The sequence below is a fragment of the Schistocerca serialis genome, chromosome 4, assembly GCF_023864345.2.
Source record: "Schistocerca serialis cubense isolate TAMUIC-IGC-003099 chromosome 4, iqSchSeri2.2, whole genome shotgun sequence".
In the NCBI taxonomy this organism is placed as follows: domain Eukaryota; kingdom Metazoa; phylum Arthropoda; class Insecta; order Orthoptera; family Acrididae; genus Schistocerca; species Schistocerca serialis.
The window spans coordinates 599,730,248-599,754,337 of NC_064641.1; the positions used below are offsets into that span (position 1 = coordinate 599,730,248).

Sequence of the window (24,090 nt, forward strand, 5' to 3'; positions counted from 1 at the left end):
CATTTGGTTATACTCTCTTTATAGTGTATGGTAAGATCAGTAGTTGGTTTTTCTTACAATCCTTAAAGCCGTTTATTAATTTCCAACAGCTAAGCCAGTTTTAGTAGTGTTCCTTTACATAATGGCTATGGATTTACTTTGTATGCTTCTCTTTATATGCTCATTTAAACACCCCAAACTGATTCTGGGATTGTCGCTGTAGCAGCCGGTTTTCTACTTCAAATTTGGTTTTCTTTCCCATGTAAATGCACAACAATTTTCAAAATGTGTTCGTATTTTATAAATTTTTCTGCTAAAGGCCATTTCACACTGGGTATCATATCATGTCACGTCACATTATTTGAAAACATTCCACAATGCATTTCAAGTGGCATCATTCATACAGGCCGTCAGCAGACTGTCACGTCAAGTCAAGGTTTCTTGGGTGAAAGTTTTGATCGTGTTGTCGTTTGCTATAGTTGAAATGTAACCAATTTTCGCCGCACACTCATGTTATAATAGTGGATTTTGTGCTTTTGTTTCTTTTAATGGTTGTTTTATTATTATTATTTTCGATTATTCCCTTTTAAGCCATTGAGCTTGAGTAGTCATGATTTCTTCTTCTTTCTTCGTTCTTCCCAGATTCTCTTCATATGTTCACTGTGTTCTCTCTTGTGTTCTGCCAACCATCTTTTTCCCATTCTGTTCTCCATGTGTTCTTGTTTAAGTGTGTGTTTCTTTATGATGTTTCTAAACTGTTCTCTATTGTTTATGTTGTCTTGTGTAATCCCCAGTTCTTTAACATCTTGTTCTGTTTCAGTGATCCACTTTGTGTCGTTTTTGCTTTTGTTTACTATCTCAAACATTTGCCTTGTGAGCCTGCTTTTACTCATCCTGCTGAAATGTCCATAAATTTTCATCCTTCTCTTTCTAATGGTGTCTAGTATTGATTCTGTGTCTTTGCAAATCTCTGTAGTTGGCCTCTTCATCCAAATTCCTTCTTGTAGCACTGGTCCATTTATTTTCCTCAGAATTTTTCTTTCCTGCTTTTCAATCTCTCTGATTTTCGTATGACCATGAATCACTGTAGTTTCTGCAGCATAAAGTGCTTATGGTAGGACTACTGTGTTGTAGGCCTTAGTTTCGCATTGACAGAAATAGATTTCTTATTATAGTGATTCAAAGTGATCTTATACGCTTTTTGTAATCTGGAGATTCTGTCGTTATTGGCTATTGGGTTCAGTCCTGATGGCTGGATTATCTCTCCCAGATATTTGAAGGGGGCAACTTGTGCCACTTTCCCATACTGGGTAGTAATGGGGAGATTGTCTACAGGTTTGTTTTCTATATACTGTGTTTTCTCGTAGGAGATTTGTAGCCCAGTTTTCTGTGAGATTTCGTCTAGTTTTTCCAATGCAAGTGTGGCTTCCTCTCTATTGTTCGTTAGAATGGCATGATCGTCCGCGAAAGCCAGACGTTTCACCCTGATTCTCTGCTCTTTTTTAATCCCAAGCTGAATTCCTTTAATTTCATTTTCCCATGTACTCACAATTTTTTCCAGAACCATATTAAATTGAAGGGGGGACATTCCATATCCTTGGCGAACACCAGTATGAGTATGAAATGCTTCTGATGTTTCTCCCATGAGTTTAACTTTGGAGGTTGTATCTGTTAATGCCTATTGAAGAACTGACCTTGTTTTCCTGTCAATCCTGAATTCCTCTAAAGTGTGGAATAATGTTTGTCTATCTATTGAATCGTAAGCCTTTTTAAAATCGACAAAAGTTACCACAGTATTTCTACATCTTCTTATTTGCAAAATTTTTTTAAAGTTCCATATCTGTTCGATGCAAGATCGACCTTTGCGAAGCCCTGCCTGTTACTCCCCTATTAACTGGTCTGCTTGTTCTTCTAGACTGTTGAACAGGGACTTTGAAAGAATTTTGCAGATTACAGGGAGCAGTGTAATTCCTCTGTAATTATATGGATCGGTTTTTGCACCTATTTTTGTGGATAGGGTGAATTAATGCACATCAGTTTTACCATTCGGTAAACAACTAAGCGAATTGATGTGGCGTGACGTGACAGATAGTGTGGAAATACCCTGTCGTGACAGTGACGTGACGTGACGTCAGGGCCAGTGTGAATTGACTTAAAGTGTAGGGGACTTGGTCAGGTTAAAAACATTTAAAAAAAAACAAGCATTTCAAAAGAGGATACAAAAATGTGCCAATCCAAATCACCAAGTGTTTGCCTTTCAGAGGCGTGTGCATTGACCCTTCTTATTCCTGCCGGATGTTGGATGATTAAAATCTCCTCCATTGACGTCAGTGGCTGACGAACAATCGTAGTCGTTTCGGCATGTAACTTGCATTTGTGACTCAGTTATTTGCGAGTTTTTCCTGTACTGCGACAAATACACCACCTCTAGCTCTCTAAACTTTCAATTTTTATGGTGCTTCGAATGAAGTCCTGCAAATGTGGGATGCGTATATCGACTAAAAAGAAAAGGAAGACCTGTTCGCTGGCGCTAATATTTAATACACATTCTTGTGGAAAATTCTGGAATTCAAATGTGAAACATCTTTGAACAGTGAAGTTAATTTCTTCGCGGGAAGATTCAGTTTTGTGTCAGATGTAGTGTTAGTGACATGTAATAATTAAATTTTAATACTGCAGTTTACACGAATGGCAGGTCCCCACGAAGTTACTTTCAAAACGTACGTAGGAGCTATAGTTTATATTAAGCTTCTGCGGAATCGCCGTCTCTGATTCCTTTCGCACAGGTCCTTGCAAGTGGTGTTCAGTTTTGTAGCCAGCACCACCAGAGGGATGTATATTTCAGGGAATGTCCATGGTTAATTGTGTGTTTTTGACTTCGTTGTTACAGTCCTGCAAGAAGTGTTTCAATACTTCGAAAAAAGCCTTTTATGTTTGTGCTGCTTACCAAATATCACAGATGTAACAACGTAAATAATCAGCGGCCGCTGTACGCAGCTGAGAGGTCAAAATTTTGAATGTATACTACAGTTCAAGGTTTCTAATAAATGTAAACATTTTGTGACACTGAGCCAATTGTGATATGAGTACTGGACGAAACAGTTTTGCATTTCGGTTTGTCTTATTAGCAGAATATAAAATACAAAGCTCTCTCGTTCGTGGAACTCTTTAGTGTTGAATCAGCTCGTCGTTCTATGCCTGTTTCAAAAGTAATTTGATTTGTCGATTCGACTCCCCAATTTTGGAGAAACATATTGAATCCCAGACCGACATCGTGCAGTTCTCCCGATGCGAATTCGTTAACTCCGAAGCCTGAATTGAATTATCGAGAGGTTTTTTTCTTCTGGTACGATTTTCATTTTTACGCTGTTGTAGTTGTCTGCACGAATTTCATGTTACTGCCTTTCAAGTAAATGTAAACTGTGTTAATAACAACTACCTGTGATGTGATAATCATTTTCAGCACAATCTTGTTACAGTCTTTGTAATGAATGTATCTCACAATATTGACTGGAAGAATCATTTACTTTGTACAGACCTTATAAGCAACGAAATCGCAATTCGTGTGGAAATATGATCCCTTTGATGTAACATGAATGTGAACATTTGAAACTACCTCTTATATCGTAACAAGAGAATTTCGTTACATTTAAGTGATCGCAGCTGTCGTAAATACTTGTGACAAAGCACTAATTTCAAAATCTCATTGATAATTATTGTTACATTTAACAGCTAATAAACAAAAGTCTCATGACTGCGTAGAGCAAAAACAGGAGTAACGATAGTAAACGGAATTTAAGATGGTACTGTTGTGTGATGGTGGAACTGAGTTTAATAAAAACACTCTGACCTGGCAGATATATGTAAAGTTAATAACACATTGATGCTTGTGTCCAGCTGATGAAAAGCAATTCAGATATTAATGTTAAGCTTCATCAGATTGGCTTTTTTGTAGCAGAGTCAAAACTAATGAAGATACGATTGTTTATAAGGAACTGCAAATATGGCACTGGAGAAAAATTAATAAAACACCCACTTAAGTGGGGAATTTAATCTAGGGTGAAGTTGGGTTAGTGTAACCACGGCTTATGGTGCCTAAAAGGAGCTGTATTTTTACCTCTGACTTATCACACATGTTAATTTGCTCCTTTCTTTGTTATATTTAAACATAAGTTGTCAACTCTTACATAAATTGGTAATTAATTTTTGGACTTGAATTGACGTCTACATTTTCACTCTTAGTGAGTGACATGCTCAGAATTTGGTGGTCTGTCATTTTTGCAGTTTTAAAGATAACTGCACAATTTTTTGGTTACAAACTAACTTTTGCATGATAATTTCAAACATGAGATTCGTTTTACTCTGCTGATAAAGCTCTTGATATGCCGGGCATGGTGACACTTACCCCAACTTTTTCCCATGTGCGGCAAGTGTAACCAGGGGGTGGTTACACTTGCCCCAAACTAACTTACCGGAACAGATTTATTTATGTAAGCCGTAACCTTGTTTTTGCTATCACACTAGATCAAGTAAACTGGCCTTCCTGTACGTATGGATACCAGAATACTTGGTGTCCTGGATGTGTAGGTCTACTGAGTTTGTGTGAGATATATTTTAGTTTTTATTTAAGGCTATTATATTTTTAAACCACGTTTCCTTTTATAAAATATGACAGAGAACTGTAAAGAATGTCACAATTTCAATTACAGTACAGTATGTGAAGCATTGTTTGACCGACAACAATGTTGAGCATGATAATTCATTTCTGTGTTGTCTTTTCACATGTGTGCCGGTGTATTGAGAGGTTGGACTACTGAGGGCTCATCAGCAAGGTTAGAATGTATTTCTCTTAGAAAAATTAGTTTACACATGAGTAAACCTAATCTTTCATAACTTATCTATCCCATTGTTGTTTTATTTCAGATTTGTGACTTAGTGTGGTAGGCCAAGTTTTATGTGTGAAACATAAAGTGCCAAAATGGTTAGGAACTACCAGAGGAAGACTAACCGTGCTACTTCCTACACAAAAGAACAGTTTTCCAGTGCAATTGATGATATACAAAGAGGAATTTGTACAATTACATCAGGCTAGTGCTAAATATCAAATACCCTACTCAACACTTCAGAAACACATTAAAGGTTCTCGTGGTGTTAAGTGTTTCTCAAGGACGATCTACAGTAATCCCATATGAAAAAGAGCAGCATTTAGCAAATGGACTGACAACTTTAGAAAAGTGGGGGTGGGGCCTAAGCAGGAAGGAAGTTTTGGAATTGGTTGGGAAGTACATAAGAAGAAATAAAATACAAACCTGTTCAAGAATTGTATACCTGGAGCAGACTGGTTCCTGGGGTTCAAGGAAAGGCATAAACTGTCTATAAAAAAGCCACAGACCCTTGAATATGTACGAAAAAAAGCTGGCTCTGATCCTTTCATCATTGAGGGGTATTTTGATATTCTGAAACAAACACTCGGAGACTTCGGCGTTGAAAACAAACCAAAGCAGATATTTAATATTAAACAAAAGTTGTTGGTAAAACTAATTTTCCCTCTGCAAGAATCACAGTGGGACCTGCTAAGGAAAGTACCACTGTGTTGCTTGGTGGTAATGCAGATAGGGATAAGCTGCCTGCCTTAATAGTGTTCAAGGGTAAGAATGGGGCACTTGGATGGCAGCAGCACCACCACCACCACCACAATCTCCTTTTCCTGAAATCTTCTGTGCTGCTTCACTAAATGGATGGATGGAGTCACACTTTTTAAATTATTTTGAAAGATCTTTTTTGAAATTTTGTGCTCCATGTAGACCTATCCTTCTAATCTATGATGGCCACACTACACACATTGATGACCGTGTGATTAAAAGTTCTATTGAAAATGATATTACAATAATAAAGCTGCCCCCTCATTCAAGTCACATCCTGCAGCCAATGGATGTAGCAGTGTTTTAAGAGTGTGAAATCTACTTGGGACCAAAAGTTAACTCGTCACCAGATACAGCATGAAGTGGTAAAAATTAACAAATGTGACTTTTCCAGTCTCCTCACTGCTGTATGGAATGAAACACCACCTGAATTGCTGGAAAGTGGTTTTCAAAAAGCAGGAATATTCCCTTACAGTAGAGAAATAATTTATTAAACTAAATATGATCCGGAGGCATATAAAAGATATGTAGCTCATACCAAATCTTTGACAGAAACAAATCCATTGCCAGCTCACGATGATGCAGCCATAGATTGTGTGGAAGCTACGTCTCTAACAGGAAGTACTCAGATTTTTGGGAAGCTTCCAGCTGAACAACCTCCAGAATTTTATTGGCCTGCATTTACTGAGCCCTGCAGTTCTCCCAGTATCAGACAGAGTTCTTTCTCAACCATTCCTGAGCTAACCAATGTTTTGTTATGTTCTGGAACTTCTGATTTGTCATTTGAAAGCTTATTATTGGAAACAGTCCGACAGTGTAGTCCCACTGGTGAAACAAAGAAGAAAATGATTGCACCAGGAGCTGAAGTTATCACTTTTCAAGATGCCATCTATAAAGAAAAAGATTTTAAAGGAAACAAGAATAATAAGGAAAAAGCAAAACAAAAAAGCATTATCGACGTAAAAAAGGGCTTGGTAATGAGAAGTAAATCTTCCAAACAGAGTGCTGTTACTTTATCCGAAATGGCATCTTGGAATGTTGTGGAAAAAAAAATCCCTGATTGCTCATGTGCGTAACAAGAAAAAAAGACTGGAAGTTGAATCAACTAGTGAAGAAAGTGAAACTGAAGGAGGCCTATCTTTAATAAGTAGTGATGAAGAAAATGGGACCATAACACTGGACGATCTCAGGAAAGAAATGATAAACTGTGAAGAAGAAGAAGAAGAGGCGGCACACTTTTTTGAAGCCAAAGATAAAACTATGTTCTGGTAGCTTTTGCAACAAAATGTAAGAAAGTTCATTTTATTGGCCAAGTTACCAAAATTTGTGATTTAGGAGATCCAGAAGTGATTTTCCTCAGATGCAAAAATAAGACAGCATGGCACCACATTCTACAGGCCTGATAGAAGAGATGAGACGAAAGTTCCATCCTCTGATGTCATTTCAGTGCTGCCTGAGCCTACTTTGGGTCACAGGGGAGACCTGACATTTGGTGTTATATTTGATTCATACAACATTCAGTGACTAAATAATAGTTAGGGCCTAAGTGTGAATATAAGAAGTTGAATTAGGGCAGTTTAGCATTAAACACAAATGGCCAACAACTGTAATTCAATTACCATGAAAGATAATAGAAAGTGAACCTACAAAGTGAATTTTTCTTTTCTCTTGATACTGGATATTTTATTATTTTTGTTAAGTTGCCTACTAAAGAAAAAATATTACTTTTGTAGAATTTAAACTATTAAATTACTGGCCTAAAACAAAAATAAATCATCTATGAAGCATTCTGTTTCCGTGTTTTATGGTTTAGGCTAACACTTATTTTTTAGTTTAGCTAACATTTTCTGTGTATTTCATAATACACAAAGAGGCGTGTGCAAAAAAGTTCATATCTTGAGCAAAATTTAAGATATGTTAATAATTTAAAAATCCTCAAATTCAGTGAAAATTGGGCAATCAGGTCACTTACCCCAAGTCTCTTTTACAATGCTCTGTATGGGTACAACAATGCGGTGTTACACTTGCCTCGAACCATGGGGCAAGTGTAACCTCACAACACAAAATTTTTAAAACAATTATTTGACCATATATTTTTTTTCAGAAACAGTGTGTAGTGTTTAAAAATCAATAAGTCAAACTTTAAGCTTTAGAAATTTCAAAATCATATCTTCAATAACAAGTTGGCGCCAAAGTTGAACTACGCCAAAATGTGGTTACACTTACCCCACTTCACCCTAGTTCTTTATTCAAGCATTCTCGCAGTTGTCATGATAATAGGTTGAAGTGAATAACTCAAATATACCTACGAGGGAGAGTCAAATGAAAACCTTAAATATTTTTTTAAATATTATTTATTGTGTGGAAGTGGTACAAAGCTGTATCAACAAAGTGCATGAATTTCTTTAGAAAAAAATTCTTTTGGTAGTCAGTGCAACCACTCATGCACTGCATGGCGTACCTCATCAGAACGGAACTTCGTTCCTCCCATTGTGTTTTTGAGTGGTCCAAACATGTGGAAATCACTTGGGGCTAGGTCTGGTGAGCATGGTGGATGATGAAGACACTCAAAATGCAGGTCTGTGATTGTTGCAACTGTTGTACGGGTGGTGTTGCAAAAGGACACCTGCTGACAGCAATCCATGTCACTTTGATTTGATTGCAGGTTGCAGATGATTTTTTAGGAGATCTGTGTATGATGCACTGGTGACAGTGGTCCCTCTAGACATGTAATGCTCCAAAATGACGCCTTTTTTGTCCCAAAAGTGTGTCAGCATAACCCTCCCTGCTGATGGTTCTGTTCGAAACTTCTTTGGTTTTGGTGATGAGGAGTGGTGCCATTCCTTGCTCGCTCTCTTTGTTTCCGGTTAGTGGAAGTGAACTCAGGTTTCGTCCCCAGTAAAGAAGTTCTTCACAAGCATCAACATGTTGTTCTCTCATTTCAGGAGTGAGCTACCATGGCACCCATCTTGCAGACACTTTGTGAAACTGGAGCACATCATGCACAGTGTGGTGTGCTGACCCATGACTAATCTGTAAACATGCTGCAATGTCATTCAGTGTCACTTGGCAGTTTTCCTTCACTATGGCTTCAACTGCTGCAATGTTCTGTGGAGTCACAACTCGTGCCTGACCTGGACGAGGAGCATCTTCCACTGAAGTCACACCATTTGTGACCTTCCTACTCCATTCGTAGACTTGCTGCTGTGACAAACATGCATCACCGTACTGAACCTTCATTCGTCGATGAATTTAAATAGGTTTCACACCTTCACTACGCAAAAACTGAATATCCGAACGCTGTTCTTCCCTGGTGCAAGTTGCAAGTGGGGTGGCCATCTTTATACTGATACTGCGACGGTATGTGTGCATCTGCACTATGCTGCCACCTACAGGCCATTCTGCACACTGTTTGTAGCACGCTTACCAACTCACAGGATAACAGCACGAAATTTGGATTTATTACAGATTTAAGGTTTTCAGTTGACTCATCCTCATATTTTATGAGGATAGAGCACATATTTCAACATGATCTTGCTGAAGGAACAATCCCAGCATTTGTTTGAAATGATTTAAGAAGACTGTGGGAAATCTAAATCAGGATTTATTTATTATTTATTTGTCCATAGACTGTTTAGTACAACAGTATTGGCCATGTCTTACATTACAGAAATAGTATACACATATATAAAACGTTAATGAAGTAGGGCGGGATTAGGTGACGATAGGGTGGGAAATCGTCCATGGCCTAATCAAAGTAACCACCGTAGCATTCACCTTAGCAACATGAGGAACCATGGAAAACTCAAGACAGGATGGCTGGACAGGAAATAAACCCTAGTCCTCCCAAATGCGAATCCAGTATTTACAATTGGCACAGCCAACTTGCTTGGTAGGTGATTGGAAGGGGAATCACAAATACAGAATCGAGCTTGTGACTACGATGTGGACAACAAAGTAAAGCAATGAACATTAAGTTTTGAAAATAAAAGCACTACCAAAAAAGTGAAAATGCATGAATTCATTACGTAACACTGATGGAAAGTGCAACATGCACAATAAGTAAGTCAGTGGTGTAGTTAAATCATGAAACTTGGATATAAAACACATGTGAAAAAATGAAACCACACAAACACAATACACAGTACTGCAGAAAAATGTAATGCTCGAACACATGGAAACCGGCTGGTATTATATCAGTAACAACTAGGCTACCACCAGATCCCTTCTCAGATATGTATTGCACTGCATCTGAAACAGAGGAAACAAAACTATCAGCAGAAACATTGTTTTGCAAAGACAAACAGGATGACCAGATAGAGCAAACTGTCCTCCAGGATATGAGGTCAATATCTTAATGCTGCCCTGCCTCATTCAGTTGGTTTCTATTGAACAATAATGTAGTATGAAAATTATGTACTATCACTTCACACACTATGGACACCTGCTGGTCCTTCCAGGAGCATTGACAGATGAAAATAACATGGGACCAATTGGGGCTGTATGGAGGACGATCGATGACAATGAACCCAAGGTGTCGGATTTTTGCAGGTGTTGCAGCGCTTGTGTGTCCTGGCATTGTCATGCTGAGAGAGTGCTCTGTGTGGACAGACTCTTTGAATTCAAAACTCAGCTACAGCATGCTGTTTCTCATGCACCACCAAAGTTACATTACACATCGCCATGTTACATGCTACAGTTCGGAGCACTCTAATGGCAGAGAGAAGCAAATGTATGGACACAAAGAATAAAAATATAGAATGTAAATAAAATTTGTTTCATTCAAAAGGATTTAAGAGTTTCCACAAAAAATTTAGGAGGCATTACATTCCAACGCACCCTCATATATTCTAAATGCTAATTGCCTTGATGCAATCCCATTCTTCTGTCACTGGCTGTTTGGTACACTTTTGTGTAATTGTCACATTCTAACATCTTCTTGATGTCTCCCAAATACTTCATCCTAGGCTGTTTTTTATGTTTCTGTCCCAGCACATTTACTTCAAAAATGATAGTGTTGTCTGGTGACATGTCCAATAAATTTTCATTTTCTCTTTTCCGTTTATCTAGTTTTTGACTACCCTTAAGACTTCCAGGTTTGTTTTTATTTTCATCCAGCCTGCATTGTTCTCCAAACAGGTGGTTTTGCAGAGGATTTTCTGAGATCTGTATGCATACATTTGCTGGTTAAAATGTTTTTTTAGTCATAAAAGCTTGTTTTGCCAATGCAATCTTCCCTTCACTTCCATTAAACATCTACTGTCCTCTGTGATTATACTACCAAGAGAACAAAGTTGTTTCTCCTGAACAGTTCTGACCTATCTAATTTCTACATTGGTTTGAAATTGTTCCATATTTTTCTGTTTGTTCACTTTAAATTTCCATAGCTAAGAATGCCTGCTAGGACTTTTCATTTCAGTTTGTCTCCAGCTATTACTAAGTCGTCAGCAAATCTGGTGCAGTCCATCTTTTTGCCATTGGCTTTTATTTCCTTTCCATTCTTCTTCATGATCTGAATATGTTCCTCATTGAACACATTAAAGAAATACGGAGATTGGGGACATCCTTGTCTAACTCCTTTTCTAATATTGGCTTCATCCACTATGTTACTGATGTTTATATTTGGCTTTAGGCTCCGATACAATTGATCATTCCTCTTTCCTTCCAGTTAAGTCCTATATTTTCGTAGTTCTAAAGACTAGCTGACAGTTCACATTGCGAAAAGGTTTTCTAAGTCACTGAAGTAAGACAAGCTCTCCTATTCATATTCGTCCTTCTGTCCAAAAGCATGTGCTGGACCAAAATTGCTTCCATTGTTCTCCAGTTTCTCTAAATGCAAATTGGTCTTCTATCGTCATCTGCCTTTCCCATTTTAGTTGTGTCTTGTGGCATGATTCATGTTTCATAGCAGTAATTTATTATTCTGAATAATTGATGTTTCATGTTGTTAACTAAATTTTTCAGCAATTCTGCAGGGATGTACCCACACTAGCTGCTTTTTCTTCCATGAGTTTTTGACTAGCATGCTACAATTCATGTCACATGATTGGAGGACGTTGCATTTCTCTTAACTCATTAATGCCATCACTTAGCTTACTTCAGTTGTTGGTGTCCTTATCACAAAGTTGTATTGCATACACTTCCTGGTGAACGAACATCTCAAGATTGCCTATTGGTAATATTCCCTCTTTATGTTTTACTAGTACAGATTTAATTGTAGGTTTATACTGAAGGGCTCTAATTTTCTTATAAACTTGCTTCTGTTTTCTGTTGTTCTGATCTTCTTTGTCTCTAGGTATGCTTTTGGTCCGTACCTATATTTCTTCTCCACATTTGTTGTGATGTCATTTTTAATTCTTTTGTAGTCATCTACAGTGTTTTCCTTCCTGAGCATATTCTGTCCCTGAATTGGGTTTAGTATCTTCTGAGCATTAGAGAAGTGTCCAATTCCACCCATCTGCTTTGACCTACGATGTCATCAATATGTTGGAAACGCCTGCTTCCAGTGTATACAAAATGGAGACGATGTCACGCCACAATAATGCCTCACTCCAACAATAAAACGAAACTAATGGGAAACTATGGGAAATATAGGGTTTAGGGTGGGGACAAGCTAAGTATATAACAGTACAAAACATCACACCATCCCAAACTGAATATTATTTTAAAAAAAAGAAAAATTCTTAACTTTAAACTTAAGACATAACGCTACAGCCACAAAACCAACAGGAATTATACACTTGACTCTACCTATGTAGCTCAAACAAAGCCCATGATACCAAAAAACAAACATGTGAAAAGCAGAATCGGGCATTTCACTTGATCTACATAGCTCACATGAAGCCCTCGATACCAAAAGACCAACACCTACAACTCCAAACAGTGGAATCAGACATTTTCCTTGAACTACATAGCTCAAACACAACTCTTGATACCTACTGGAAAACCACAAACTTCAAACTCCTACATAGCTCACAAATCATCACTGAAACCCTAACAACTTGAAAACTCAAAAACTCCCATATTCACTGCCCCCTGCGGGTTCGGGGGTTAGAATAGGCCCGCGGTATTCCTGCCTGTCGTAAGAGGCGACTAAAAGGAGTCTCAAATGTTTCGGCCTTCTGTGATGGTCCCTTCTCGGGTTTGACCTCCATCTTTCTAAATTGTTCCAAAGAGCGAGCCAATTGGGGAAGGGCGCCTTACATGGTGCACTGTATCTGTCGTGCATTGAGACCTTTAGCCGGCTTTCTCATCGTTGCAATGGTGTCCAGCTCGTTTTCCATCTCTTGGGCGAGGATACGTCCATGGGTGTGATTTCCACGCTGCACTGTGTAGTGTTGTTTTTCGCTGCGACGACGACCTCATACATTTTTGCACCTAAGATCCAGCACGGTAGCCAATCCGTTGTGGTCGGGCCGCCATGTACCCTGTTGGTTGTAGCCCCCTGACAACACAGGGATCGCTCTACTGATGCCTGCGCCGTTTACTCCCCATGTATGCTACGGAGTAGATGCCCATCTCCCTGGGGCATCAGGGCTCCCGGCAATGGCCATCCTGCCAGGTGGCCCTTGCTGTGGCTGGGTGGCGCCCATGGGGAGGCCCCTTGGTCGGAGTAGGTGGCATCAGGGTGGATGACACGCAATGAAGCGTGGCACATCATCTCTTGCTGATGGCCAGCCACCAACAGTCTCTAAGCGTTCGAGGGCTCATTTTAAAGGTAACGTTTATGACCCCAAATCGTTCCCATCCCTGGCCACACCATGGGATGAACAAAAGGCAATGAATGACAGTGACACGTATTCGCCCCGGTATCTCGTCTGTACCAGAGCTGATGGGGAATCCTTTGTCTCCGTGAAGCCTCAGTTCTTTGTAGAGCATTTAGAGGACAAGTTTGGGGAGGTGGAGGGCTTGTCCAAAATGCGCTCTGGGTCAGTTTTGATAAAAACGGCATCGTCCGCCCACTCATGCAGGTTACTTGCTTGTGACAAGTTGGGGGATGTTAACGTTACCATCACACCACATATGAGTTTAAATATGGTCCCGGGTGTTATTTTCCATAGGGACCTACTTTTGCAGTCTGATGACGAGCTGCGCACCAACTTAGAGCGTAGAGGTGTTCATTTTGTCTGGCGTGTTCATTGGGGTCCGTGGGACAATCAGGTTGCTAACGGTGCCTTCATCTTGGCCTTTGAGGTGATACATTACCGGAGAAGGTCAAGGTGATGGTCTACCGTTGTGACGTCAAGCCCTATATCCCTCCCCCAATGCGGTGCTTTAAGTGCTGGAAGTTCGGCCACGTGTCTTCCCGCTGCACTTCCAGCCTCACGTGTCGAGATTGCGGATGCCCATCTCATCCCGATACTCCATGTGCTCCGCCTCCCATCTGTGTCAACTGTGAAGAGCCTCATTCACCTTGCTCGCCAGACTGCAGGATCTTACAGAAAGAACGCAAAATCATGGAATATAAGACCCTGGACCGACTGACTTACACTGAGGCTAAGTGGAAATTTGAACGGCTACATCCCGTGCGCATGATGGCATCTTATGCCTCAACTGTCACTCCTGCTCCAGCTCCTTTAGCTGCACCACAAACAGTCAGCTCTCAGAGTCAGAGGACCTCACCTGGCCCCTTGACGATGGGGACCCCTTCTCTCGCTGTTGCTCCCACACCATCTACCTCGGGAGCAGCACCCACTAAACCACCGGGGACACCAGTCCCCACTTCTAAGCCGGAGAAGCGTAAGTCTTCTTCGGCTTCTCTCGCTCGGAAGGAATCCCTTGGGTCACTCCCTTCCCAGGTTCCTACCGGTGGCACAGCAGACACCAACCAGTGGCAGAAGAAGCCACAGGTTGCTGGTCGTCGAGCTTCGCGATCATCTTCGGTCCTGGAGACTGACTCCAATAAGCCCTCTCAACAACGACAACCAAAGGAACAGCGAGAGAAAACGACATTGAAGACCCGTAAGACAAAGACACCTGCAGTGGCACCTACTCCACCGCTACCTACAAGCTCTGCGTCTGAGGATGCGGTGGAGATTCTTGCGTCCGCTGAGGACCTCGATCTCGCCGATCCCTCAGACGCAATGGATAGCACTTGCACGGGTGCTCCATCGGAGGCAGCAGGTGACCCAGAGGCGTAATCTGCCTTCCCAGTCCTGTCACGCCTTTCTCAGCCATGGACAATTCCATCCTCCAGTGGAACTGCAGCGGTTTCTTCCACCATCTAGCTGAGCTCCGACAGCTTATCAGCCTTCACCCTTTCTTCTGCATTGCTCTTCAGGAAACTTGGTTTCCAGCAATGCGAACCCCTGCCCTCCGTGGCTATCGGGGTTATTATAAGAACCGGGCAGCTTATGAAAGGGTGTCTGGTGGTGTCTGCATATATGTCCTTAACTCTCTTCACAGCGAGTCTATCCCTCTACAAACAGCTTTAGAGGCTGTCGCTGTTCGGGTGTGGACGCCACAGGCTGTTACCGTCTGCAGTCTTTACCTTCCACCGGATGGTGATGTCGCGCAGCATGTCCTGGCTGCGCTGATAGCCCAATTGCTGCCACCTTTCTTATTACTGGGCGACTTCAACGCCCATAACCCTCTGTGGGGTGGGTCAGTTGTGACAGGTCGAGGCGCCACCATTGAGCATTTATTGGCACAGATCGATCTTTTGCTGTTAAATGATGGTTCCTTCACACACTTCAGTGTGGCGCACGGCACGTACTCTGCCATTGACCTTTCAATCTGCAGCCCTAGCCTCTTACCATCTGTCCAATGGAGAGTGCATGACGACCTGTGTGGTAGTGACCACTTTCCGATCTTTCTGTCACTGCCACAGCGTCAGTCTTCTGGGTGCCCTTGCAGGTGGGCAACGAATGAGGCTGACTGGGACTTGTTTTCCTCCATTGCCACTATTGAGCCTCTCTCTAATGATGGCATTGATGCGGTGGTTCAATCGGTCACCATTCCCAGTTCTTCTGGGTCCCCTCGGCGGCGGACTGTGCCTTGGTGGTCGCCTGAGATCGCTGAAGCGATTAAAGATCGCCGGCGGGCGCTCCAGCGTCACAAGCAACATCCCTGCATTGAACACCTTATTACCTTCAAACGTCTGCATGCACGGGCCCGCCGCCTTACCCGCCAAAGCAAGCAGGGGTGCTGGGAGCGGTATGTGTCCACCATTGGCCTCCATGTCTCTCCATCACAGGTCTGGGCCAAGATCCGACGCCTCTATGGCTATCAGACCCCTGTCAGCGTCCCTGTGCTCTCACTGAATGGAGCAGTTTGTACAGACTCCGACGAAATTGCCAACCGCTTGGCAGAGCATTTTGCTCTTGAGTTCCGCTTCTTCCAATTACCCCCTGGCCTTCCGCTCCATTAAAGAGTGGATGGAACGTCGGAGCCTTTCTTTTCGCACCCACTGTTCTGAATCCTACAATGCTCCATTCAGTGAGTGGGAATTTCAAAGTGCCCTTGCCGCTTGCCCTGATACCGCTCCTGGGCCAGATCACATCCACTGTCAGATGCTGAAACACCTTTCAGTGGACTGCAAGTGACACCTCCTCGACCTTTACAACCGTCTCTGGGTCGAGGGTGAGTTTCCGTCGCAGTGGCAGGAAAGCATTGTCATCCCCGTTTTGAAACCGGGCAAGAGCCCTTTGGAGGTGGACAGCTACCGCCCCATTAGCCTCACCAACGTTCTTTGCAAGCTTCTCGAACAGATGGTGAGCCGGCGCTTGAATTGGGTACTGGAGTCTTGGGGCCTTCTGGCTCCGTCTCAGGGTGGGTTCCGTAAAGGCCGCTGCGCCACTGACAATCTGGTGAGTCTGGAGTTGGCCATCCGTACTGCCTTTGCCCGCCGTCAGCACCTGGTCGCTGTCTTTTTCGACATGCGGAAGGCGTACGATACGACATGGCGTCATCACATACTTTCTACGCTTCATGGATGGGGTCTTCGGGGCCCTCTGCCGATCTTATCCGAAATTTTCTGTCGTATCGTACCTTCCGCGTGCAAGTCGCGGCCTCCCATAGTTCCTCCCGAGTCCAGGAGAACGGGGTACCACAGGGATCTGTCCTCAGTGTCTGCCTGTTTTGAATCGCAAAAAACGGGCTCGCTGCGGCGGTGGGAAATTCTGTCTCCGCTTCCCTGTATGCTGACGACTTCTGCCTTTACTACCACTCTACTGGCATTGCAGCTGTTGAACGTCAGCTACAGGGCGCTATCCGCAAGGCTCAGTCTTGGGCTGTAGCGCATGGTTTTCAGTTTTCGGCTGCCAAGACACACATTATGCATTTCTGCCGGCGCCGAACAGTCCATCCTGAGCTGCGGCTTTATCTTGCCCACGAACTCCTTGCTGTGGTGGAGACCCACAGGTTTTTGGGTGTAGTTTTTGATGCCCGGCTGACATGGCTGCCTCATATTCGGCAGTTTAAACAGGCATGTTGGCGGCATCTAAATGCTCTGAGATACTTGACACACACCCGCTGGGGCGCCGACCGATCTACCCTGTTACGGCTCTACCAGGCGTTAATCCAGTCTTGTCTGGATTATGGGAGCCTGGCTTATGGCTCAACATCCCCATCTGCGCTGCGGGTACTGGACCCAATCCTACACAGCGGAATACGCCTTGCCACTAGTGCTTTCCGGACCAGCCCAGTGGACAGCATACTTGCGGAGGCAGGTGTCCCTCCATTGCGGTTCAGGCGCCAAAATTTACTGGCTGCTTATGCTGCCCATGTTTTTAGCTTGCCCGGGCATCTAACCTATCGTCTCCTGTTCCCGCGATTGGTCGTCCATCTGCCAGAACGTCGGCCCCGGTCAGGTTGTACGATCGCGGTCTGCGTCAAAGAGCTTCTCTCCGGGCTTAGGGTTTTCACTGTTCCACCTCCTTTTCGGGCCACGTTGCGTACACCCCCATGGTGTGTTCCTCGCCCTTGCCTTCGGCTCGACTTGGCACAGGGCCTGAAGGACTCAGTCCCTCCAGAGGCCTTCCGCTGCCGTTTTATTCCATCCTGGTCACGTATCAGGGCTCTGACGTTGTTTACACTGACGGTTGGAAGGTTGCTGGTCGTGTCGGTTATGCGCTAACTCCAGGGGACCATTCCGAACAACGTTCCTTGCCGGCTGGCTGCAGCGTTTACACTGCTGAGCTGGCCGCCATCTTTCGAGCCCTAGAGTATATCCGCTCCTGCTCAGGTGAGTCCTTCGTGATCTGTAGCGATTCCCTGAGGGGTTTACGAGCTCTCGACCAGTATTTCCCTCGTTCTCGTCTGATGATGGCTATGCAGGAGTCCTTGCATACTCTTGCCGTTGCGGCCGCTCTGTGGTCTTTGTGTGGACCCCCGGTCATGTCGGTATCCCAGGCAATGAACATGTTGACCGCCTGGCGAAAGAGGCCACCAGGCAACCATCTCTGGATGTTGGCCTCCCAGAGACTGATTTGCGAGCGGTCCTCCGCCGAAAAGTATTTGTGCTTTGGGACGCTGAATGGTGCGATCGGATGATGCCCAATAAACTCCGTGCCATTAAGGAGACGACGACTGTGTGGCGGTCATCCATGCGAGCCAACCGCAGGGACTCAGTCGTCCTTTGTCGACTCCGCATTGGCCACTCCCGGCTGACACACGGTTACTTACTGCGTCGGGAGGACCCTCCTCTGTGTCGCTGCGGGGCGGCTTTGACAGTGGCTGACATTTTGTTGGCCTGCCCCCTTTTAGTTGTGGTCAGGCGGACTTTTGCGCTGCCTGATACACTCCCTGCCCTTTTAACTGATGACCCTGCTATGGCTGGCTTAGTTCTACGTTTTATTCGGACAGGTTTTTTTTTTATCATTTAATATGAGTGTTTGTTTTATTTTATTGTTTTGTGTTGATTCTGGCCTTTGGCCTACGGTTTTAAACTGAGTTTTTAATGTGTTCTCGGTGGTTGGCTTTTCCCTTTTTATTTTATGGTCGGCCAACCACTGCCACACTCCGTGTGATTTTAATTTGTTATGTCTGTTCTTTGTCTGAGTTTTTCTTATCCTGTGTTGTCTGTTGTCTCTATTATCCGTTTTTTTACTGTGTGTGGTGGTTTTTAAGTTTTGGAACAAGGGACCAATGACCGTTGCAGTCTGGTCCCTTTAATCCCACAAACCAACCAACCCATATTCACTAGATCAATTAAAACAAAACCGAAATACCATACATATAAAACAGACAAAACATCACAATTGCTGTAGATTAAAACAAAAGTTACATACCATCAAAGCATCTGACAAAATCACCTAGGTTGCCCCAACCCCCTGCACCCATCCACATAAAAAAGATGACAAACACCAAACTAATCACATCTAACAAAAACACAAAATATGTAAACAAAGGAAAAAGAAACCTATAACAACTCACTGAAAACAAAGCAAACACTTCAGAATCCACATTACAGACTCAAATAAACCCAACTTACTGCAGTGATAACCAGGACTCAACATACACAGTACCACACATTAAACTCAACATGTTAACAGCCACAACCAATGGGTGGTGGCAGTTGACATCTACAAACATGAACCAACTAAAAAACACCACCACCAAAGTGACATCACACATCACACCACCATTACATAATGGGTCAAAGCAGGTAGGTGGAATCTGATGCGTCCAGTGTCCAGGGTTTTCTGGACTTCAGTTTCTTTTTCTAAAAAGCTCATTTTTGGTTCAATTATTTCCATCGTGATTGTATTCCACTGCTTTTGGCTCATCACCTCAATTGCTATTTAAATGGTACTTCCCTAGGAAGCCATCTTTGTTGCCTCATCTTTCAGTCTTCTACATTCCTTTTTTGTAAAAAAAGAAAAAAGAGATAGAAAGAGAAACCACTTGATTCTTTTAAATCTAGCACTTGGCTAACACAAGTGTATGGTCACTACTTATGTCTGGACCGGTATAGCTGTGGCATGATTTTATCCAATTCCTGTACCTTTGCTCCATTAGTATATAATCTAACTGGACCATCTGTTTTCTGTTGTCTCTTATGTGTACGTCCTTCTAAGAGGAACTTCAAATGATGTGTTTATAATAACCATATCATTTTGGTTGCAGAAATCTACCAAATTTTGAACTCCTTCATTTGTTTTCCTGTAGCCCAAAATTTCCTGCTGTCTTATTGCCTATATGGGAAATCACTAATGCATTTAATTTACTTTGCATTGAAATGGTTTCGCTTGATAATGACCTGAGAAGCCCTGTTCCCTCTCCTGCCAGATGTTGGGCTGTGTGATCCATGATCAGTAGTTAATTCCTCATTAATGTCGACTTCCATGATTGCAGCATACTCAGGATATTCGTAAGCTCTTCAATGGAGTAGTTTGTCATTGCCTTTACCATTCTGTGCTGTTGACCAATATATGTTGGTTTATCCACCTTTGTAGGTGATTTCTCACCCCTAGGATAAAAGTGTGCCCTAACCTCAGTTTGCTCATCCACCCTTGAGGGAAGCTTTTGATGACATATGCTCAAAATGGAGCAAAGGTTGTCAAAAATGAATTTAGACCCTGAAATATCCTACAGGTCACTGTGTTACCACAACTTCCCATCCTATTCTAATCCTTGGGCTACAGTACAGAGCAGTCTGCCACCACACCTAAGATTCATATTGGGGCAAATGAAGTTGGAAACAAATTGATGTTATTTGTCTGACTGAGCACAATATAATTACAGTGACTCATAATTTCACAAACATTCACAAGAAAAGTTACTATCATTATACTAGGTCACAAGTTTTGTGAATCCTGTTGCTTGTATCAGTCAGGTAACAATAGTTAGAAAAATGTTAAGAATTTTAGCAAATACCATTAAGTGTCGATAGTTGGGAGATGGAAACATCCTGGCTAAAAATGTAAAGTACAGTATTAGTTGTGAATTGGAGAAAATAGAAGCAGATACTGAACATGCAAGTAAGGATTTTGATAAGGTCCTGTGGTAGCATGGCCATCCTTGATGTAATTGCTGGAAAGCAGGCAAATAAAGATCTGGGTGGCTGCACGATGTTAGGTGGATGCTGTTCCAGTGAACACTGTAGGAAGATGGTTATACATTTTTCATGGTTTACACCAGAATATAAGGGATAAAGACAAGTACTATTGCTATTAACCATGTAGAAGATTTGCTGAGTCATGGACAGGCCCAATGAAAAGACTGGTATACATTTAAACTTTGGCCAAAAGGCGGTCTTCTGAAATAGAAAACACGCACACGCACGCAATCACTGTTGTAACCAGCTACAGCAGCGGTTGCTTGTGTGTGTGTGTGTGTGTGTGTGTGTGTGTGTGTGTGTGTGTGTGTGTGTTGCTTGTGGGAATGCTTGTGTTTTCTATTTCAGAAGAAGGCCTTTTGGCCAAATGCTTAAATGTATAGCAGCTTTATCATTGTACGTGTCTGCAACTCATCACCACATCTATAAGGAGAGTAGTAGTCTATCCTTTTTGTAATGTTGTTGTTATTCCATCCTGAACTTTTCATTGTTATATCTGTAATTATTAGAATATGGTGCAACAGCTTTTTTAGGCCACGATCAGGAATCAGACACATAACATCAAGTAAGATGTAAGTGACACACACATCATGACATGAAATTAGGGGTTAGAGGAAATCAACCAGCTTAATCGCAGTACGAGGGAAGAAGAGGGGGATAACTGATAGTTTCTTTAGAGAATCTTACAAGTTGGAATGAAACTGATGTTATTTGTCTGCCTGAGCACAATACAACCACAGGGTTCATAATTTTAAACTAGGTGGTTATATAGCAGCTACATAATCATATCATTCTAATGTGGATGGACGAGGAGTTCTTACAATCATAAATAAATTAATACAAAGTCAACAATGTAAAAGTAATCTTTTCATAGATCAGGATGTAGAAGCATGTGCTTGTGGGTTAATATTGCCCATTGTAAAACTTGTTTTTTTTTGCAGTATACAGTTCACTCTGGGTAGTTAGGAAATTTGCATGAAAACTTCTGATTTGTTGTGTTCTGTTTGTCAGATAAAGGAGTTTATTGACCTGTGATGATTTTAAAGTAAATTTTTTAAAGTTATCTGACAAAAAGTGATCTAGAGGTGCTTTTAGCCATTTACAGTTTCATATTTTCATCAATTTTCCTACTTGACTAACTCAAGAAAGTAGTCTTCTCAGAAATATCTTATTCATACAATTAGCAAAGGCTAACACGCACATGCCTATGCAGTGTCAAATGGCTCGATGGATCATGTCGCATTCAGTCACATTAAATAACTTAGCTGCTTGTACACTCCAGATGCACCCAAAAGAAAACTATATTGGTGGTGATTTTGCCAGAATAATGGAAAATGACCTAGAAAACTTAAAAAAATGTTGACTAGAATGAAGTTTACTACGAGCTGAATGCCATCTTTAAATTCACCATACTTATTAATGAATCTGTGTATTTTTTTTTTTTTGAGACTAATTTACCCAAGCAAATTCTGGAAAGACACCTTGGATCATTATTTATGTCTTCAGAATGAAAAATGGATGTGCACAAGATAGTCAGGAACAAGTAAGGGTATAGAAGTACTTTCATGTTACGAACAGTACTGTAACACATTAAGAATAGTTGTAAAGGATCTAGCAGTGTGCCCAGAAATTGGCAGACAATACTCTATACTGATTTTATTTCGCTTTAATAAAATCAAATCAGTGTGGTAAAGAGAACAGAAACTTCATAAATGCAGTTCACGTGTAGCAGCTATTTATAAATAATTACTACCAAGATGTATGCAGAAGTAAGCAGTGTGGTACACTAAAGAAGGAATGCAGAAGAAATTTAGAGAAATGAGTTTCTCACATATTTCTGTCCAAAATAAGGAGAAATTGTCACAGTTCTAAAAAATTATTAATATGGGGTGAAGATATTTCAAATAAGACACTGTAGATCTATAGAGCATAGGAGACAATTACAATGAATAATCACTGGATCCATATACTCCGTATATAAGACTTGTTTGGCTATATAAACATACACTGTACAAGCAACATAATGTGACAGTCACCAGACTGACTGCTCGTCTCTGTATTTCCTGTGTGGGATTCATGTCGAGCACCAGCAATATTATTTTCTGGAGCAATGTCCCCAGTGTAGAGTAGGACGAGGGAGGCTAGGCCAAGTGTCAAGGTCGAGAGGTTGCACAGAGACAGGTAGGCCTCCCAGGTGCATTGTCATCTTCAGTGTCAAGGATATCTGGCAGTGACAAGTGGTAATCGTGGAGGCGGTCTGGTATGTGGTGGGGCCAGCCATAGTGCGACTGTGGGGTGGCGTCAGGGGGAGAGGTAGAGTGGCTCCGGCAATGGTGTGGGGTTTGTTGGAAATAAACGTGCTACACTGATTGTGAGGATAAATTTGCTGGACACTCAAGATTTGAGGGCTGCGGTATATGTGTCGTGCCAATTTGGTGTTGCAAAAGTGCTATGTGGTGGAGCAGTCTGCAGTTGGATGGTTGGTGTGCTGAACTTCGATAAGAGGTTTGCAGTCTATGAGCTTGATTTGGAGGTCATTGGGAAGGAAGTTGTGGACGTCCAGTTGTAATACGAAGGTTGACGCTACGGTGCCACTAGTGGGAGAGTCGGCAGGTGTTGGAGGTGGAGTGCTTGGCTCGTGTTGTTGCCGGTGAGCACTTTAAAGTGTCAACACAGGTTTGAGTCGGTTGACGGTTGACAGACATGGTTGTTCCGTTATTAAGATGTGGAATATTTGGTCATCTCTTCGGAGCACCTTGTGGAGGTCTGAGTAGGGGGGGGGGGGGGGGAGATGTAGGGCAGGTTGTACATTGTCATCTCTTAACATTACAGAATCACAGTCTGAGTGTTATGGAAACAAAGACTTTAGGTGACAAGTGTGGAAGGTGTGATGGTATAAGGAGGTGTGCTGTGACACAACATGTGCGACTGAGTCCAGTAGGTCTGAGGCTGTAGGTGGTGATTTGTGGAGCAGAAAGTCTACTGGAGATGGGGGAAGGGAGCGTGTCATGGTATAGAATTTCGGTCAGTGAGGCTCTGATGATGTGTTTTTGTGCTGCGCAGACTCCCAGGAGACCCTACTGAAACATCAGTCCATAGTTGATGGCTCATGGGGACTGCTTTTTGTGTGTGTTGCTACTGCTTGACCAAACCATTGCGTTGAGTGGTATGCTGTAGTTGTAAATCCTTAGTGTCTGTCATGTTGCTAAGTTCGAGGGGGAGAGCAGATTTGAAATGCCTGCCCTGGTCTGATGTGAAGGGCATCGGGCAGCCAGAGCATGAGATCCATGTTTCAGTAAATGCTTTGGCAGTAGATTAGGTCATTCTCTTTGTAGTGATGTTACTTTGACCCATTGTGTGATCCATTCAATTGCCGAGGGAGTGGGCTTACGAGGTTAGTATGTTTTGTGTTAAAAGCACCCTTTTGCGAATTGGAAATGGCCTGTGGGAGGTTGCACATGATGTGAGACT

General features: G+C 42.3%; 1 protein-coding gene across 1 annotated transcript in view; it reads left to right on the forward strand.

Moving 5' to 3' along the window:
• Window positions 1–2,572: 2,572 nt before the first annotated feature.
• Window positions 2,573–24,090, forward strand: part of LOC126475379 (uncharacterized) — a 97,664-nt gene continuing 76,146 nt past the window's right edge. The window contains exon 1 of the mRNA XM_050103203.1: window positions 2,573–2,699. Coding sequence (XP_049959160.1) covers window positions 2,668–2,699 — 32 coding nt within the window. The 5' untranslated portion in view covers window positions 2,573–2,667. The remainder of the gene's footprint in view (window positions 2,700–24,090) is intronic.